The 21,674-nt window shown below is 35.8% G+C and overlaps 1 protein-coding gene across 1 annotated transcript; it reads left to right on the top strand.

The window, feature by feature from the left end:
• Positions 1-327: 327 nt before the first annotated feature.
• LOC113499905 (F-box/LRR-repeat protein 20) lies at positions 328-13,276 on the top strand. Its single transcript, XM_026880506.1, has 13 exons — positions 328-527; positions 4,228-4,341; positions 5,486-5,569; positions 6,168-6,275; positions 6,517-6,614; positions 6,883-6,949; positions 7,375-7,477; positions 7,837-7,922; positions 8,342-8,524; positions 9,256-9,357; positions 9,879-9,966; positions 10,710-10,834; positions 11,513-13,276. Exons 1-13 carry the CDS (start codon positions 498-500, stop codon positions 11,618-11,620), a joined length of 1,296 nt encoding a protein of 431 aa, XP_026736307.1. The 5' UTR covers positions 328-497; the 3' UTR covers positions 11,621-13,276.
• The last annotated feature ends 8,398 nt before the right edge of the window (positions 13,277-21,674 follow it).

Below are 21,674 nucleotides of genomic sequence, written 5' to 3'. Positions count from 1 at the left end.
TAGGAAATTACCCGCAATGGTGGGTAATTTTGAAAAACAAAAATAACCAATGTTTCTTATTTTTTAATAGCATTAATTCTATTTCAATTGTTAACAGTTCAATCTAATAGAAAATGGGTAAACAGGAAAAAGTCGACGATAGATTTTTTCAAAAAAAGTTTAAATTAAAAATGCTCTTTGTTTCAAGCCCCATGGATAGTTAACAACTGTTATTTTTTATACCTCATTATTTTAATGTGACTTGTTATGGTGAATTGAGAACCAATGTAGTAGATTTTAGTCAAAGAGATACACGGTACAAAACAATGAGGAAACTTTACCTAATTCTGGCAACCCAGTCCGCAGCTGATGAAGGACGTCTTTGCTTTGTCGGTCTGCGAAAAATCAAATAAAATTTTCCTCCATACTTGTTTTGTGGTGCGCTTGGCACTTATATTGTTGGTGAAAATAAGTGCTAAAAAACATACATTGTGGCTAAGGTAACGCCTTACCCGAGCATGAGTTATTCCGGACGGAATAAGTTTGAGGTAAGTGCACTAATCAATATAATGTCATTGTTTGTGTTTTCGTTGTGATAAAACAGCTGACATGGGTGTTACGGGCCCATTTCTTTGTTCTTAACACACGTATGACACTTTTCCAGACCCTTAAAATGACTATTCACAGATGTAGAACTACTATATGTGTAGAAACTAGCAACAGAATCTATTTTTGATATTCCATGAAGTAGCGATCTATGTATATGTGGTACGAGCTCTTTATGATGTCGATAATATTTGTGTTTTTAAATTTAATCGCATGCGGTAGAGTTCTCATGTTTTTCTTTGTTAGGTCAGTGTAAATGACCTCAGGCGCGCGGGCAGTCAACCCGTGAATTGCCCGTATACCGTTATAATGATTGTTTTGTTAATTTAAAAACGTATTTTTAATGATGCGGGTGTAAACTTTTCCGGATTTATCGTGTTTACCTTTGCCTGTCTGAAAATGGCGAAAGCGTGGGCGTGTGGCAGAGTAATGAATGTTCTCGCTTGATAAAAAAAAAAACAAAAATAGCGGGAATGTCAATACGTAATTTTAAAACGCATAATATTTTCATTTTGTTATTTGTTTTTGTATACAAATGAATGAAGTCATTGCCTCGCGGTTTTATCAGTTAGATAAAATATCTAATCATGTCTGAAATCCATGCTTATTAATGTAAACAATAATATGCCAGACAGATGCATTTGAAATATTTGAATTGTAAATTACACTTGGCATAGACATCAAGCCATAAAATAGTAACTAGTTGTTTTTAATTATTATTCCATAATCATAATGATAGCAATACAATGTCCGCAGAAGCTGTTTTTATTGAATTAATAGTAAACAAAAATATGTTTTTGCTAAATAACAAAAAAATCTTATCAATTTTATTGCTAATGGGCTTTAGAGTTCAATGACCAAATTTAATTGTAATTTACAGGAAAGTATTGTAGTTTACCCTAAAAGTTTTGTAACAATAATGTTTTTTTCCTGTTTTCACATAGTTTGGGTCTGTTTTAATTAACTCACCAAAACAATTGCCAAAATTTAAATGAATTTTGATATGATAAGGAGTTGGTGTTACATACTCTCAGATTAATTATATTGTTTATTGCAAAAATAAATTGTTTTATACTAGATAGGAGGAATTAAGTATCCGATACAATATTTATATGAGCCTAGTTATTGGAACATTCATAAGGCAAATCACGATCATGTTGGCCTTTTCCCAACTATGTTGGGGTCGGCTTCCAGTAAAACCGGAACCAGCTAAGTACCAGTACCATTTCATGATAAAGAACGCCGGTTGGATCCGAAACTAGTCAGGCTACCCTGATAAATATGCAAGAGTTAACTATTATTATATAAATACGAAAATAATAATCAGTATTAACATAGTATTTTGTCTGCAGTGGATATTAAAAGCTATATAATTTTGAATTAGGCTTAAAATCTATATCAATATAGGTTTATAATGATTGTATAACCATTTTAAAACATTAAATGGCGTTTATTATCATGCTTGCTTGTTTCCCGTAGTTAGTTTTTCTAATGTATACTATAACATACTTTGTATATAATAACAATATTTGTCCTTGTTGGATAAAAAATATTTAAATTATAAGTTTATAAAAAAAGACAAACAAAAAGTTGCCATTTTAAAATATGTTTAACTTTAATATTTTAATTAGCTGACTATGATAAAGGCAGGATATGTTAATTAGAGGTAATTTGCAAGATAACAGAACTGTTGCACCATATTTATTGATTGGAAAATAAATTACTATGTATATTTATATTTATCTATATTTTTAATATCATATACAACAACGTTTTTATTGCACTAGTCTAGACTAGATTATCGCCAGTTTCAGATTTAATCTACGCTTTATGACTTTCAATATCATGTTCTTTACGTCAATAAGGTAAGGTTAAGCTTCGCTTTCCGTAGTTGGGTTTTTGATGGACAAGCATACGTATATGCCTATGACTAGGATGATTAATTATGCTTATTGTAATTAGGTCCTATTAAAAATGTCATCTGTCAACACTTGTGATCAGCCATACCGCACACACACAACGACCAAGCATCTTTTGGGTCATATAGTGTGTGTTTTATTCTTTTAAGCACGCTTAAGTCGACATTTACCAATTGACTTACTTTTAGAAGAAATATCGACATAAATGACATAAAAACTATCATAAGTGTTACTTAATTCTGGTAAGTAAACTATGCGTGTACTAAATTTCGTCTAAATCCGTTCAGTGGTTTTTGCGTGAAAGCGGAACGAACATCCGTACATACTAACTTTCGCGTTTACAATATTAGTAGGACTTGGGTACCTACAAAATTTCGTCCTATTTTTATAGTATTTTTTTGCTTTAAAGATATACTATTAGTAGGATTAAGTACATGCAAAAACAGAGTGCTTCTTCTGTGGTTACGATAAGGACACTGTTATATTGAACTCCGAGAATGGTTATATCACAAAAATGCATCAACATTGTACAGAAGTAATATTACATAATTGTCTCACAAACTTGGCACGGGGAACAGAATCGATCGGTTATTTTCGAAGTAACATCTTTATATGTTTTTTGAACCGACCGAAGTGGGTTGGGATTGCAATTTTCGTCCATAATTTTCGTTGTGAATGCTGAAATAACTCTTGTGTAAGAATACTTGGCGTGAAAAGGTTTTTTTAATCTGCAGTATGGTGAGATATGGTGTGATAATCCCAGCCTATAGGAAATATCCCAATGTTGGGCCTTGACATGTGTGTGTAAGGTTTGGGCATTGATCACCACTATATTAAAATATACGGTACTGTTTGTCAGTGGTATTTTAGAATAATTAAAAATATATGTAACTTTTTAAAAGTCACTTTAATACCTTCTGCTCTGGGATCGACCCTGCACACGAATCCTTATATAGAATCGCAAAGACACCACGACATTGTGGACAAGTTGGTACAAGTGTAGACAAATTATTTGTTATTCGCGTCTTCGACCGAGTGAACGTCGGTCTATATCTGCAAAAGAACTACCCCACTTTTACAGAATCGGATAAAAAGTAACCCATATATTAAATTAAGGAAATACGAAAAAGAAAAAAAATAATTTTGTCAAGTCGACGGTGACAAACACACGTACAAAATTTCGAGTTTATAATATAACTGCGATATTTGTAGATATAAAACATGGCTTGAATAGTTTTTAGCCTATATCTGTCCCACTTTCGAGCCAATCTACCGCATGCGTTATTGTGACTCCATTGGACCAATTCAATTCGCATCGCTAGACATCGCATCGGGATATGAAATCTAGTTTAAACTCGATGATAGCTGATTTAACTAAATGTAAGAGGTTGTGGCTAAGCTATGACTGCATGTCTGACCGTAGAGGGCTGACCATCTTTGTCATAACGAGATCCTCCGTGTTTCGGAAGGCACATTAAATTGTAGGTCCCGGCTGTCATTCCTACATCTTTGACAGTCGTTACAGATATTCAGACAACCAGTCTTACTAAAGGGTATCATGTTACCCAGGTTACTGGGTTGAGGAGGTCAGATAAACAGTCGCTCCTTGTAAAATACTGGTCCTTAGCTGAATCCAGTTAGACTGATAGCCGACTAACATAGTTGGGAAAAGGCTAGGACGATGATGACATGTACCGCATTAATTACGTTCTTCCCTTTCCAGATCGCTCGGTTTTCGGGCGAGGATGACTATCATATAAACAGGAAGCTGCCAAAGGAACTGCTGCTTAGAATACTGTCGTATCTCGACGTGGTCTCACTATGTAGGTGTGCACAGGTAAAGTAATGAAATACTTATAAACTTTAAGTCACACTTGGCTAAGTGAGCTAGTTTTAAATCGTCTAATCGACTTTTTAGAATTAGAATATTCTTTATCATAAGTATCAAAACACCATGGAATTGCAGTAGTGTTGGTCTAGTGGTGAGTGACCCTGACTGCTACACCGGAGGCTGTGGGTTCGATTCCCACCCAGGACAAATGTTTGTGTGATGAGCACGATCATTTGTTCTGTGTAATTTATTTATAATATGTATGTATTTAGAAATATATAAGTTTATTTATCAGTTGTCTAGTACTCATAGCACAAGCTCTGCTTAATTTGAGACTAGATGGTGTTGTGTGAATGTTGTCCAATATTATATTATATATTATTCTTTTAGTTACAAGTTCTAGTTACAATTTTAATCCGTCAAATGGTCTCTAAATTCTAGTTAGTATAGAGACTCCAAGTTATATATTAGATTCAGTCAAATAACCTATTTAAGAAGAGATGGTCTCTGATAGGGAGCCATTTTAAATTAAAACCTCTTTGTAAAGTCTTAGTGTAATGATTATGCAATCATAGTATTTGTGACGTCCTTCTTATCTCATATGTTTTATTTCTGCGCATATTAATTGATTACTACGTACTACGTGCTATTTACTTTGATATATTATAGTAGTTTATTATTTTCCATTGTTTATACCTACAAAGAATGTTGGGAAACCCCGGTCTTGCTAAAAATTATGTTTGTCCAATACGCGATAACGGACAGCATTTAAAGAAAAACCTCATAAATATACTCCAATACTTCATTTGAACTCCACAAAGGCCTTAGAAATGAAATAGGTAAAGCCTTGTGTCGCCAGGCTTTTACAATCATTCAAGTCATATGCTCAAGAAACCTCTACTCAGGACAAGCATTCGAGAAACACTAAGACACTTGTCAAAAGCGGCGATCGAACCTGCAACACGTCGCCATGGGGTAGGCATGGTGACCTCACCACTTTGAGGGTTGGCCTCTACCATATTAAATTTAATATCCTTGGCAAGAAGCAGTTAATGAGTAATGTAATAATATAGGTGTCCAAAGTCTCGTCTATCCATCTAGTTTTCTCTCCCTGAAATATAAATATGAAAGTTATTTAAAATTCTTTCAGGTATCAAAATTATGGAACATATTGGCTCTGGATGGCTCCAACTGGCAACGGATAGACTTGTTCGAGTTTCAAAGAGATGTCGAGGTAAGTAACTCCTTTTTTATTTATTATTTTTTCATTTTTAACTATCCTACCGTGTCCCACTGCTGCAGGGTGGCCTAGAAATCAATGCCTGATCGAAAACAAATAGAAGACCGAGTCTTAACAGATACCAGAAAAATGAAAAAAAACGATATCCGTCCAGTACTTTTCGAAGTATTAAGCATTCGACAATTTATACATCATTTAATCGGTAATTTAACCACAAATAACCGTTCTAATAAGCACCCATTTTCATGACCCTAAGTGTTATTTTACTAGTATGCAATGGTGAGCTAGAAATAATCTACAGCGCGTTCATGTCTCACGCATGCTTCAAAGAGATGTCAGCAAGCTCTGTACAGCCCATTACTACTTATGCCTGCTGACGCTGATAGTCCGAAACGGTTCTGTGGCCACGGTACAAAAAGGGCAAAGAAAGGAACATGGGTGGGTTTTAGGCAGTGGAAATCTGACATTCTCTTCCGCTCAACCCACGATTCCACCCGAAAAAAAATAACTAGATTAAGGACTCCGGTTGGGTCCGAAACTAGTCGGGTTACTCGTTTAATAAAGATATATTGTAATCTGTTATTTCTTCTAGGGTCCGGTGATAGAGAATATATCGCACAGATGCGGCGGCTTCCTCAGGGAGTTGTCTCTCAGAGGATGCGAGAGCATCGGAGATGGTTCCATCAAGACATTAGCACAGGTCAGTCAATATACCGTTTGAGATGCTAGATGAAAGTTTTAACGACGAAAGGAGTATTAGTGCTAGTTTTACGTTCATTTTTATTGTTTTGCCATATTTTAGAAACTGTTGCTATTCGGTAGGCTTAGGATATGAAATTTAAAATTGTTTGAAAGTCGCTGAAAAATGTTGGTTAAAAAGAGTTTTTTTGTTTGTTTGTGTTTTTCACTGGTACTTACGAATTTATTTATATTTGCTCCAGTCCTGTCCAAACATCGAAGATCTAAACCTGAACAAATGCCGGAAGATCACAGATAACACATGCACAGCGCTCGGCAAGAGATGTAAGAAGCTGCAAAGGTTAGTAACACTTCATCGGCCACAGATCGGCACCGACTGGAAGCCGACCGGCATCGGCGGTCAGCTTCCAGTCTAACCGGATTCAGCCAAGTACCAGTGTTTTACAAGGAGCGACTGCCTATCTGACCTCCTCAACCCAGTTACCTGGGCAACACGATAACGCTTAGACTGGTTGTCAGACTTTCCTGTTTCTGATTACCTGTAACGACTGTCAAAGATGTATGAATAACAGCCGGGACCCACAATTCAATGCTTCTTTTATTTTCAGAATAAATTTGGATTCGTGCTCGAACATCACAGATATATCACTGAAGGCGCTTTCTGATGGATGTCCGGTAAGGTTAATAATAAATTGTTTATTAAACTGGTAGCCCTGTATATCTGTCATGGTATATAAAAGTTGCAAAGCTAAGAAATAAAATCTTTAAATTACAAGTTTGGGAAAAATAAAGACTAAAAAAAAAGAAATATTTTATGAAAAATTATATTACGGAAGTTGAATTCGCAGCAACAAATCATTTGTATGGGTTTCGTACAAATAAGCGGAAAAATGCTAAAATTCATATTCGTACCGAATAAAAATCAAGGTTGAGCATCTTTTATTTTTATTTATAGATTAATATTTTTGAACTGTGTAGCTCTCATGGTTCCGTTTTACCATTCGGGCAAAGAACCCTATAAAATGGCGTAATCTAATTCATAAAACCGCAGATAACTACACAAAGCGTACCCTATATTAACGTGTTCAGTTTGCCAACAGCTGCTAACACATGTCAACGTGTCCTGGTGTCAGTCTATCACGGAGAACGGTGTCGAAGCGCTAGCCAGGGCCTGTCCCAGGCTCAAAACCTTTATTTGTAGAGGTGAGTACCAAATTATCCCCAATTTCAGCACTTCGGAGAACTTAAACCTCGCGGTGGTTGAAGTCACCACGCTAAACCAACTGTGTGCGACGTGTTCGATCTCCACGTAGGACAAGTATTTGTGTGGTCCACGAATGCTTGTTCTGAGTCTGGGTGTCTTTGTGCATGTGAATTGAATGTTTGTGAAACCATCCGCGACACAAGGAATAAAATTTCTTAATGCTGGAGTCGATCTGAAATGATTGTCATGGATATTACCACCTGATAATATATATACATACAAAAATCAGCTTATACGTGTTTGTGTTCATCAATTTACGTAAAGCAGAACTTGATCTGACCGCCGGCTTTTGTTGCAGGGTGTAAAAATGTAAATGACAATTGCGTGTCGACTCTCGCCACTTACTGCCCGGAGCTACAGGCGTTGAACGTCCAAGGGTGCGATGTGAGTAAGCTTTAACTTAATATCACATTTAAATACGGTTTATGTTATGTAACGATATGGTTAGGAGTGAGCATGGGACCCAATACGTAACCTTGAGGGACTCCTTTTTCAATTGCGTGGAATTTGAAATAAGTCATATTAATTTCAATTATTACTTAACTTTGCGGTTAATTAAATACACGTTTAATGAAAAATATGTTTTATTACTATTATTATTTGTTGTCTTTTGGAAATATTTCGTGTTCGGTTTCCAAGTTGACAGTGTCGAATGCTTTCCGTAAAACCCTTCACATCTTGTTAGTTTATATGATGGAAAAGTCCCTGCGATACAAGGATTATTCCTTACTGCGGGAGTCATTTATAAATAACTCGATGACTGATTGGATTGATTGGATTTTTTGTTTGTGTTCGCTACGTAGCAACTGACAGACGAGTCTATCTGCAAGCTGGGCGGCGGCATGCGGCGGCTGTGCGTGTCGGGCTGCGCGCGGCTGACGGACAGCAGCCTGGCGGCGCTGGCGGCGCGCTGCCCCGACCTGGTGACGCTGGAGCTGGCGCAGTGCAGCCAGCTCACCGACGCCGGCTTCCAGGCGCTCGCCAGGGTACGTGGATCCTCAGGGATAACTTTATCTTTACTAATGCCTGGAAATCCTCGTGCAATTATCTGGGGAAGGAAGCTGGTATGGTCGTAAGTCTGGTTAATATTTTTGCTAATCCCTGGACATTTCCGTGCACTCCTCGAGAGAAGGGAGAAGGGGGGACCTGGTAGTGTCGTGAGTCTGGTTACAGTACTTAGTGTCCTATGTAGTCATAAAATCTGTATGTCCGACAAAACTCTTCAATAGACCCACAAAAACTTGGCTGTTAAAAAATACATTCAATCTTTTACAGTTAATCTTAGGCAGTAGCCTTTCTCCTCCGTCTAGTAAAAGTATTCCTGTGTTAGGAACGGAACAATAAATCGAGAATCCCATTTCTCAGTTGCTATCTATCGGCGACCTCCGTGGTCGAGTGGTGTACGCACCGGTTACAAGGTGTCGCTATCTCTGAGGTCCCGGGTTCGATCCCCGGTCGGGTCAATGTAAAAATTGTCATTTGTACATTGTCTCGGGTCTGGGTGTTTGTGGTACCTTCGTTGTATCTGAATTCCATAAGACAAGTGCTTTAGCAACTTACTTTGGGTTCAGAACAATGTATGTGATGTTGTCCGCATTTATTCATTTATTTTATTAATCTATACTTTACACCCTCTCGTATCAAAAACAAAATGACACTTATAATCCACTTCAAATATTTATTTTTCTGACTTACTCAACTGTATCTTCTTCCTCAGAGTTGTCGGATGCTGGAGAGGATGGATCTCGAAGAGTGCGTCCTCATCACAGACAGCACGCTCGTGCACTTGTCTATGGGCTGTCCGCGACTTGAGAAACTGGTAAGTGATAGCTATAGTCGATAAATTTAAGTACAGCTTTCTTCTCTTAGCAAATAGAATATAGGGCAAAAAAAAAACAATACAACCTAGACAAATGGTGTAAGTAAAAATAAGCTTTATTTCCATTAAATAAGGTACATTTCAGTAGTTAACAAATTGAAGTTTTGGAATTATCGGAAGTTACTCAGCAACTTTGGTTTGGATATATTCCAAAAGTTTTCTTACGGTGAAAATGAAATAAAGCAAGTATAAATTCCAATGGACCATATAGCCATTAGTCGCAGGTTCGAGTCCTGACAAATATTGAACTGTTTCTCTATATTATTTGTATTCAATTAGAAATATCATCCTCTTCTCAGCGCTTTCTGCGTATAAGATAGTAAAGAGTTTTATTAAGATCTCCCAGTTCCCATTTTTCCTAAATATTCCTAAGAAGAAAATCAAAACTCAACAATCGAAACAACATCTAATGTAGTGGTACTAATAGTGTTATTATAACTAACTTATTATAATGTTGACAGACGCTGTCCCACTGTGAATTGATAACGGATTACGGTATCAAACAGTTATCAATGTCGCCGTGCGCTGCCGAACATCTCACAGTACTTGGTGAGTTTTAGTCTAAAGGTTCTGTATATTTCTAGGGTTCCGTGTGCTATAGGGTAACAAATGCAATCCTCGTACTAAAGCTCTGTTGTTCGTCCGTCATATCATTAATGATTATAACTATACTATGATTGTCAGAAATGGAATGTCCAATATTGTTTATGATTTATTTTTTACTTACGCCTATTTGTACGGAGAAGGAGCTCATGCTTAATAACTGTATAAGTTGATCTATCACAAGTTAAGCTACGCTTGACGCGGTTGGTCCGTGTTTCAGAGGGCACGTTAAATTGTGTGTACAGTTTAACAAAGACTTTCTAGCTTCTGACTACCGTGTGGTAGTCAGAAGTTAGAAAGTCTGACGACCAGTTTAACTAAGGGGTATCGTGTTGCCCAGGTTAATGGGTTGTAGAGGGCAGTCGCTCCTTGTCAAACATTGATCTTAGCTGAAACCGTTGTTTAGAAACAACGTTGGGAAAAGGCTGGGCCGGTGAGGTACGAAACGGTTTTATTGACTGTATATAATTTTCCCGAAACCCAGTCAACTCTTTCGAGGCTGAAGATTCTCTCATCACTTGACTTATTCAGTTTAACCTGTAGGACTTTTACTGGTACATCAAATATAGAAAAACTAATTAGGTGAATAATGAAATGAACGTTTCTATAAAATCAGAATGACAAACGGAACTTCTTTGCCCAACAGTGGGTAATTCATAATTCTAATGATGATGTATAATATATTCCAGGGCTAGACAACTGCCCACTAGTCACAGACGGTGCCTTAGAACATCTGACGTCCTGTCACAATCTGCAGCTGATCGAGCTGTATGACTGTCAGATGGTCAGCAGAAACGCTATCAGGAAACTTAGGGTAAGTTTTACAAGTATACGTGTTTGTTGTTTGTATTCTAATTAGTTATTTATTTCCTATACTTGATACTCTATATTTTGAAGTAAGAGGCAAATAAATTCTTTTTTTTTCTTTAGAGTAGGCCGTGCAGTTTTATGTTATATAGTAAGATTTAATATTACATGTGTGCCCAGTTCACACCTATTTGTTAAAAAGATCAAAATTATTTTTTTAATATTAGATTTTTGTGCAATGCTATGAGGATTTAAAGTCTTCAAATTTATTGGAAAGCCTCTTAGGTTACCACCACATCATAGACCTCGATTTACTACTCTGCTGGTTCAATAAGTAATCAGGCTATAATAATTGTGTGACTTCTTAATAAACTATCCTCAAATTAATTTACTTTCTCCTCCCTTTAACTTAATCAAACCCTGTAAAGATTTTGCACACTTACTTCTAAGTAAGTGTGCAAAATATATAAATTGTAGGAAATCAAACGTCTTGATAGTCTTTTAGATTCTTTTATTTCCGTAATTTAATTATAAAACAGTTTCTTTAATTATTCATCGTCTTCCTCCATTACTCTCATTTCCCTTCTCTCACACTATCTCGCTCTCACTCAGTTTACCAGCTTGACACCTGGTCCTTTCATTTCGACATAAATAAAACTGGAAGTGCATATTGCCGGTCCCCCAGAACCACCTGCCCAACATCCGCGTGCACGCGTACTTCGCGCCGGTGACCCCGCCGGCGGGCGGCGGCGGCGCGCGGCCGCGCTACTGCCGCTGCTGCCACATCATCTGAGAGCTGCTGCGGTGGCACGCCCGCGGCTGCCACGCCAGGCCCTACTGCTACAAGCACTAGCGAACACCGACCTACCGACTGCGATACACTGTTTTACCGACTGACATGTTAGAAGGTCGCACTAGATACTACTGTTTTACCGACTCAGATGATGGTTGGCGACGTGACACTGTATTACCGACCGATGGACTGTTTTACCGATAAAGGTAACTGTATATTACTAACCGATGTGTCCTTTTATCGAATGCAATGCTGTTTGGTAAAGGTAATCAATTTATTCACTTAAATATCTACACGTTTCGACTGATCGGAGGTTATCAATATCTATGAAAAAACTGTTTGGTTAACATGTATGTAACTGCTTACCTGAAAGAAATCGTTGTTTTATGATGTACCACAAATTTGTAGACAGTTAATCAAATTAATTGAAATTAACTGTCTTTCCATTGTAGACTAAAATGTATTGTAGTATCTTGATTGAAGCTATGTGTGATACTTGCCCACTGCTGGGCATAGCACTCTCGTATCGTATCTCTTGAGTCAGTTGTTAAAATATAGTTTTACACAAACTTGTTTTGAATATTGTATCTTTCAATTACTTTTCAAAATGTTTCATGTCCTAAAAACTATAAAGTTTCCCGCATTTATATAAGAATTATATTGAATAACTGACTGTAAAACATAAAATAAAGTAAATCGGTGTCGGCATCCATCATAAACGGTTCAGTAGTTTCTAAGTAATGTTTAATTGAACGAACAATAAACGCCGAATTCACAAACTTGTAGGTAAAATGCTTTATCTAGTTATATTTATGTATTAATTAATATTTATATATTAATGATCTTTTGAACGATGTAGTCACTATGTATTAAAAATTGAGTCTAAGGCGGCCAGATTAGGGATGATGTGAATGTGCAGTTTCGAATTCGGTTAAAGATATTCGGATATTCAGATATATGAATCGAAAAATATCAGTTTCGGATATGAAGAAATTTTAGATTATCCGTTTCTTATAGAATCTTTCGGTTAAGGATACAAATAATGCACCTCTTGTGTGACAACTTGACTGAAAATAAATTTTAACTTCCGGCTTTCTTGACTTGTCAGTTCAATACATTTGAAGGATTGGTCAGCGTTTGCCATCAGATTCTACTCGTTTCTTAGTCTTGTAGTCATGACTATACCGTTCAAATTATTTAATTAATATAATTAACGTATTTCGGCAAATATCTTGAACCATTTCTTCTGATCTGACCTTCTGACCTTTTACCTAAATACCTTTGTTCAAATTATACTTATGTAAAAACAAAATGAGGTTTCTACAGCAATGTCACGTGATTATCGCTGATAAATTGCGAGTTATCTAATACCTGCAGGATACTTCTTTGAAAACCGATTTCAATCGCCAGATAACTTTTATCTGACGAATATGTTTGACGTTTTGACAGCTTTTGTATAGAAAATATGTCAAACGGCCATATTTATTCCTCAGATAGAAGTTAACTGATGATTCAAAAATCAGCCCTAAGTAGATCTGTAATTTAAACTTAATTGACCTTTTACTTATCAAAGGTCAAAGGTCTCGTTTCAAGATGTCTGCCGATAGATAATAAATTGATGTCCACACAAGAAATGATAGCTGTATCCAAAAAAAATATCATTCTTGTATCGCAACCGCGATTTAGTATTAAGACGCTTAATCGTACGATACGTACGACTACCCTAGCTTTGTCGTACGACACGCACGACTTATTAGTGGAAACTGTTATTAATTAAGTTAATTATCTCGGTGTATAATAATTAAGGGTAATACAGGATTTAAAAGTCTTGTTTAAAAAATAATATTAATATTAAAATAACCAATGTAATTATGGTGATATGAAAAATAATGTTTGTAACTACCAGTGGTAACTGCCCCTTAAATAAATGACATTTCTATAAACTAATAATTTAATTAAATGGATTTGATTTCAAAATCTAGTTCATTTTTTTTGGAAAGCTGATCTATACAAAAATACTCGTTCAAAAAAAATGGGAATAAACTTGGTCCCCCATCAAATTTTTGACCTTACTAACAGTTGCTTATCCTCAATTTCTATTATAACAGATACACATTTCCTGTGAATATTCTCAACTGTCTAACTATCATTTCATCGATTCAATATTTTTCATAACACAAATTAATGTTTGTGGAAATGTTATTTATCAAAATATCTATATATAATATTTATATTAACAGTGTTTAACGAATCAGAGTCTAACTATTATGTCCCCGAGATGATCAAACAGGTTTGATTCAAACTTAGCGTTGAAACCGTTTGACGTTTGTTTGACGAAAGGTCGATAATACATCAAAAATGATGAAATGTATGGAGAGGGGAGATAGTTACGTCACTCGTCGGTAAACAGTGTACCGATAAGTGACGTCACACGAGATTTTTAGTTTCTCAGTCATATACACAATTGTAATGACTAAAGAATGTCTAATATCACCGCATGAAAATAAGACTCTTTTTCTAAATAACATGCATTTGTAGAAGATACGTTTGCATCAACGAATTTATATTAAACGCCATTTTGTTAACGATCAATTAATTTAACTGATAGGCAAACGAGATGAGGTTATAATTAACTTTCAGGGGTTCACAACATTTTTTTAAGTGATTACTGTGCAAACAGTTTTCCTGTACCACGGAACGCTAAACGACAGCCATCTAACGATAACGATGGAACTCTTACGTCTTGACGTTAGTTATCGCCATGTATCTTGGTAAAGGTCGGTGTAATTATCTCCTCTCGTTTGCCTTAACTTCTAGTATATATATTAATTAGTGACTAAATGTTTTAACATAATATTATTGACGGACGAACTTTGTAAGAAACTACATAATGTTGTATCGACAGCTTAAAGAAAAATCTAAGCCTACAACTTAATATAGTTCGACAGCTGTACCCCTTTTTCTTAAGACACCTTTTAGTCGTGCCGTCTCTACCAATTTGAGGTGTAAGAAAGAGACAAATAGATTCGTCAGAATGTCTTAAAATGATGAGCTTTTATAATGTTGGGGCACTTTAAAGTTGTCTGAAATATTTATTTTTTTCTTTAAGTTGTTGATATTCTTAAATTCTCATAAATCGACGAAAAATGCATTTCATTCAATGATTTTGTATTCTATTGCTATATGTATGAATATTTTATTTATTTCGACAAAAGAACAGCAACCGGTTATGTTTTAAACAGGCTGTTGCCGGGGACTTACCCGGAAAAAGGAACAAGTATAAAATGATCCCACAGAAACATGAAATTGGGATACATTTTTGTAAACACGAAAGTTCGCGTGTATTTATGATGTTTGTTCCTCTTTCACGCAAAACTGAAAATATTTAGACGAAACTTGATTCACAGATAGTTTATAACCAGGATTAGCATAGCATAGTTTTTATCCAGATTTAATGTTCCCGTGGAAAAAGAATTGATTTGTAGCGCTCGGGCCAGCACGCTAGTAAAATATAATCGGTTTCTGTTAAGACAAATTCTATAAAACTAATCAGTCATTTATGGATTAGTAAACTGTGATCAATCTGTTTTAAATGGATTTGAAATGCTGTGGTTTTACTCCTAATGACTATCATCGGCTAGCCTTTTCCCAACTATATTGGGGTCGGCTTCCAGTCTAACCGGATTCAGCTAAGTACCAGTGTTTTACAAGGAGCGACTGCCTATCTGACCTCCTCTGCCCAGTTACCTGGGCAACACGGTACCCCTTAGTAAGACTGGTTGTCAGACTTTCAAGCTTCTGACTACCTGTAACGACTGTCAACGATGTACGAATAACAGCCGGGACCCACAATTTAACGTGCCTTCCGAAACACGGAAATGAGTATGATGGAAGTAAATCATCATGTGATAAAGTCCAGTGAAAGACAGACCGACAGATAGTAGATTTTATAAAAAAACGGGCGGAACCACGTGATACAGTCAGCTGTTAGTTAAAACCACAGCATTTTAAATAAGGAGTGTAATAAAAAGTTATTAATTACATATGTGATTTAATTATTGTATACATTATATGTAATAATAATATTTAGCTGTAGTGTGACTTTTCACATCATTCTACTGAATAAAAAAATTGTTTGTATTTTTATATTTTGTTTTTTTTTTGTGTTTTCTCATCCCATCCATTTTTTTTACTGTCATATCTATACGAAGCCTTAAGATCTTAAGCTTAACTTTGTTGTTGTGGGAGGGAGACAACGATATGCGCATAGCGTTGTCTCGCTTCTGCTTTTAATTTACAAAATCCGAGTATTCCATATTCATTATTCAGTTAGCCACTTTTAACAATATAGACACCTAATTTTAGTAGCAAGCTGTCAAAAATAGTTGTTTTGTCTGTCGATTACAAATTATTTTGGGCTTATAACGATATTAGGTAAAATATAGTAATATGTCGATTGTGTGATCAATATGTATATTATTGTATATATTATATTAAAAAGAAAGGAACAGGGGAGTTAAAAAGAAAGTCATGTGATAGAAAAACCGTATAATAGGTATTTATGATAAAATACTAGATAAATATATAAATATACATGTTCACAATAGCTGTAGTTATCAAAAATATACATAAATGCTTTCCTACACTAAACGCTTGAATAGTAAAAACTATTTTTGTCTAACAACTGTTTTACCGACGCGCAATAGCTCAGTCGGTCAAATGGTATCTTTGTGTAGTGTTCAAGTTTATCAATTAAATGTATAAATTAATTAGTAAATTGTAATTATTATATTAGTTTTGGCTATAAGCTTTATCTAACGAAAATATCTGTATAAGATGGTAAATGTGTTCATATATTAAGATTGTAAAGAATAACTTAATTACTGCCTTTCCATTCAGATTTAAATCAGGGACCGGCCGGATACTCATTGAAAGGGTTTTTGAAGGGGTTTTTTTAAGCGCTTCAAGAAAAAACCCTATGACATATGTTACACCTTCGAACGGATTACTGGAACCCTGTTCTGAACAGGTTACCCTTTACTACCCTGTAACACTGTAACAGGGTAACCCACTCCAACCTAAAACAATGCAATATGCACTCTTTATCATAGACATTAGTTTGAAAATAGTATAACCACGAGAGCACGTGACATTTTACCGCCCAGCGGCGCCATTGTTGCATTTACCGAGCGACTTGTAAACATGGAATAAAAATCATTGTAGATATGATCTTACAGTTTAATTTTGCTTGTCGCACTTTTCAAACGTTGTGATATATATTTTTCGTGTCTATACTTGTAGACCAGGGTCGATAATTTTTAAAACCAAATTAAAAAATTGTAGGATGAAACCCATTAGAAAAGGAGGGGAATATTATAAAAATGAAAGGAAAAATAATTTACGGGTGATCTGAGGTCGGGAAGGGGGTGGGAGTGACGTTTGAAGAGTAAAAAACGGTTTTTATCAATTTCCGGCAAAACTAAAATTCGTATCGAAAAAAGTCAAATGGCAAAGTTCTAAAAGAAAAAGATCTAAAACTTTTGTGTTTACATTTTTTTCACATAACGTCAAAATTTATGTGAAAAATCTAAAAAACCAAGATTGTGGTTTTTTATTTTTATCTTTTACCAAAATTTATTTTTGTAACGAAATTTGGTGAAAACTTACTTTTTTGTGTCCCAAATACGCTGTAATTTATTTGATTAAAAATATTTATTTTTTCACCTTATTTTGAATTAATATAAAAAAACACTCTAATTTTCAATCGAAAATTCACCCGTCAAATCTTCTCAGAAAATGCAAAAAATGAAAAAAAAACTTGTAAGTATTCGATTTTTTTTTAAGTTATTATAAATAATTTCATCTAAAAAATTTGATCTCATTTTGTGTTCAATAGACCAATAATCGAGGAAGGTTTTAGGCTAGGTATATAAAATTACGCTGCAACTAATAGGAGCGAAGACTTAATGGAAAATGTGGCAAATACGGGGAAAAATATTAATCTTCGAGGGCTTTCGTTCAAAAATTCCTAACTTATATCTTCTAACCACGCGGACGAAGTCGCGGGCAACAGCTAGTTACCTATATGACGTTTCGCGCGTAGGTAGTTTGTCCGAGAGGCGCGACGCGTCGGCGATAGAAGAAAATCAGCTGTAGTCTTAGTAAAGCAATGAGGGGCCGCTAGGGTGCAAGTATGCAGCTCAAGCAGGGACCGGACAACCCCACTTTAGAGTTAAGCCGTTTGACAGGGTAACCCGTACACGGGGTAACTCATATCGCAGTGTTACCTTTTGTTCGAGTTACATCCTCGAAACCCAGCGAAATGGTTAACACCTTCATTATGGTAACCACGTGAAGGGGTTAACCCCTTCAATAACTTAACCCTTTGAAGTGGTTACCTTCACGAAAGGCTTTTATTCGTGTTACCCTGAATTACCCACTAAACTTGAGCTGCATACTTGCACCCTAGCGGCCCCTCATTGCTTTACTAAGACTACAGCTGATTTTCTTCTATCGCCGACGCGTCGCGCCGCGACTCGCGCCTCTCGGACAAACTACCTACGCGCGAAACGTCATATAGGTAACTAGCTGTTGCCCGCGACTTCGTCCGCGTGGTTAGAAGATATAAGTTAGGAATTTTTGAACGAAAGCCCTCGAAGATTAATATTTTTCCTCGTATTTGCCACATTTTCCATTAAATCTTCGCTCCTATTAGTTGCAGCGTAATTTTGTATACCTAGCCTAAAACCTTCCTCGATTATTGGTCTATTGAACACAAAATGAGATCAAATTTTTTAGATGAAATTATTTATAATAATTAAAAAAAAAATCGAATACAAGTTTTTTTTTCATTTTTTGCATTTTCTGAGAAGATTTGACGGGTGAATTTTCGATTGAAAATTAGAGTGTTTTTTTATATTAATTCAAAATAAGGTGAAAAAATAAATATTTTTAATCAAATAAATTACAGCGTATTTGGGACACAAAAAAGTAAGATTTCACCAAATTTCGTTAAAAAAGATAAAAATAAAAAACCACAATCTTGGTTTTTTAGATTTTTCACATAAATTTTGAGGTTATGTGAAAAAAATGTAAACACAAAAGTTTTAGATCTTTTTCTTTTAGAACTTTGCCATTTGACTTTTTTCGATACGAGTTTTGCCGGAAATCGATAAAAACCGTTTTTTACTCTTCAAACGTCACTCCCACCCCCTTCTCGACCTCAGATCACCCGTAAATTATATTTCCTTTCATTTTTATAATATTCCCCTCCGTTTCTAATGGGTTTCATACTACTATTTTTTTTTTTGGTTTTAAATATTATCGACCCTGGTCTACAAGTATAGACACGAAAAATATATATCACAACGTTTGAAAAGTACGACAAGCAAAATTAAACTGTAAGATCATATCCACAATGATTTTTATTCCATGTTTACAAGTCGCTCGGTAAATGCAACAATGGCGCCGCTGGGCGGTAAGATGTCACGTGCGCTCGTGGTTATACTATTTTCAAACTAATGTCTATGATAAAGAGTGCATATTGCATTGTCTTAGGTTGGAGTGGGTTACCCTGTTACAGTGTTACAGGGTAGTAAAGGGTAACCTGTTCGGAACAGGGTTCCAGTAATCCGTTCGAAGGTGTAACATATGTCATAGGGTTTTTTCTTGAAGCGCTTAAAAAAACCCCTTCAAAAACCCTTTCAATGAGTATCCGGCCGGTCCCTGAGCTCAAGTTTAGTGGGTAATTCAGGGTAACACGAATAAAAGCCTTTCGTGAAGGTAACCACTTCAAAGGGTTAAGTTATTGAAGGGGTTAACCCCTTCACGTGGTTACCATAATGAAGGTGTTAACCATTTCGCTGGGTTTCGAGGATGTAACTCGAACAAAAGGTAACACTGCGATATGAGTTACCCCGTGTACGGGTTACCCTGTCAAACGGCTTAACTCTAAAGTGGGGTTGTCCGGTCCCTGATTTAAATACTAGATTAATTTTCTTGTTCTGCCTATTTCAATAGTAAAAGGCTTTGATTATCACGCTCTACAAGTATGATACCCTTCATTTGAATGTTTCCTATGCATATGATACTAATTTCTTGTGGGTGGCAAAAGTACATAGTTAGATACACAGGTGTCTGGAGAAGTTCATGGCCTTGTATAATCATAGTTTAAAAGGTTTTATGAAAGAGGTCTTTAAATTAATAAAATGCTGACTAATGTTCTATGTTTCTTCCAATTATTGAGTAAATAAACTTGGTCTACCACCAGATTTGGAAATTAGACATTTGTCTTTATGGTAGAGAGAGACACACCTACATGGCGTATAACATCGACATATACTAATGGTCATGCCGTAGGTACGAGTGTAATCTTCAGTACTTTTTTGTTTTGTTTACTAATTTTTTTGTTTGAAAAGAGTGAGAGAGATGGCCTATGCTTTCAATCTAGCGCTATCTCTTTCCTCATAGATGACTAATAATAATAATAATCTATTTCATTAAAAAGTGTAGGTACACGCATGTGATTGGCGCTCAGTTTTCAAGACAATCACGGCGTATAAGCTTTAAAGAGATAAACAGACACACAGACAGACCGACACTTCGTTCCCTCTCTTTCTTTTGGAGTGCCACAATGCTCATCTCTAAGGCATGTCCATTAATATTATGCCGATGGCGAATAGTATCTATCTTCTGCTCCTGATCACAAATTTACACAAAATGTTGTATTAAAAGGTGGTGGTAGAATCTTAAGTACTTTTGAATGAATTTCTCTGAAGAAAAGTCTAGGTTATAGGATATGTTTTTGTGTATGAGTTATCATAGATGTTGTTATAACATAACCTCACTTTTTGTGCTTATAAGTGTTCCAACTACACGATTGCAGTGACTACAGTTTTAAACATGTTCCGTGTTTTAATATAAATAATTAAATGTCCACGTCTGTTTGTTGGTCTTTTTATTTATTCGTGAACAAATCTCTTGAAATCTTGAACATTTTGTGTGAGCATTAGAGCAACGGATGTTATAAACAATCAATGGCAGAATTTGTAGTAATTTAAATAAGAAAAAACCTTTTGTTCTTTGGCGTCAAATGTTAATTATAATGACTAACTCACGGTAAGGGACGGCGTGAGTATAACTATATCGGTCTTCCGCTGACTAAGAGCACCCCTTCACTGCCTTATCAGAGTCCCAAGATCCCTCTGCTTGCTCTATTCCACTCTGACTGGCCCTAGTCTCTCTGGACTATGTCTCTAGGGATATCTGGATAGAATGCACCGCTCATTCCTCATAAGAACGGAAGCGTCCGTTTCTATCTCATCTAATCGGATAACAGGAAGGTTTTTATAAAATATCTTTAAAAATTCTCTACTAAAAGTCTGAATACACAAAACCCTATTTTTTAAGACACTTTCTGAGATCTGGCTGATCGTCTGTGAGAACTGAGGGACCACAATTTATGGGTCGTAGTTTTTAATACATTTGTTTACAAATTTCCAGGTTCGTTCTACAATTGTTTTAAATCTACTACTAAATCCTAGGATTCTTATTTCGCGAATTCCCTCAGTTCACACGCACATTCTTGCTACCAGCAGGCCCATCCTTACGGTGGCTGTATACGATACAACCTATTGCCTACCGATAAATGCAAAATGGCGTTATATAGTCTTTTTTGCAAAATTAACCTTGTAGTGAAATAAGTAAGGATTCTAACAATGCAGACTCACACTTTTATAAAACTTTTTGACATGGTACCTATGACTTATGAGGTTCATGTTAAAATACTAATAATAAAAAATCAAACGACAAACAGGTCTGGAACTTGTATCCGATAACGGTTACTTACCCATTTCCACCACTCCCGCATTTAGGAGTTAATCCTTGTGTCGCGGGGTGTTTCACAAACATTCAAGACTTCAAGTCACATGCACATAGAAATATTTAAAAACTTTCCAATAATCGTCAATTTTATACTTACACACAATAGGTAATATTCCCGCCCAAAAAGTGTCTGATTGTCAGTGATGTCACCATAAACAACACGAGTGTTAAC

This window comes from Trichoplusia ni, chromosome 13 (genome assembly GCF_003590095.1).
Source record: "Trichoplusia ni isolate ovarian cell line Hi5 chromosome 13, tn1, whole genome shotgun sequence".
NCBI classification, from domain to species: Eukaryota; Metazoa; Arthropoda; class Insecta; order Lepidoptera; family Noctuidae; genus Trichoplusia; species Trichoplusia ni.
This window is presented reverse-complemented; position numbering and strand designations above follow the sequence as displayed.

What these genes read in the sequence shown, in the direction of transcription:
- LOC113499905 (XM_026880506.1), top strand. Translation starts at nt 498, where the DNA reads ATGAGTTATTCCGGACGGAATAAGTTTGAG. An exon ending in CCGGACGGAATAAGTTTGAG is followed by an intron (nt 528 to 4,227) that starts GTAAGTGCACTA and finishes TTCCCTTTCCAG; the next exon opens with ATCGCTCGGTTTTCGGGCGA. An exon ending in AGTTTCAAAGAGATGTCGAG is followed by an intron (nt 5,570 to 6,167) that starts GTAAGTAACTCC and finishes TATTTCTTCTAG; the next exon opens with GGTCCGGTGATAGAGAATAT.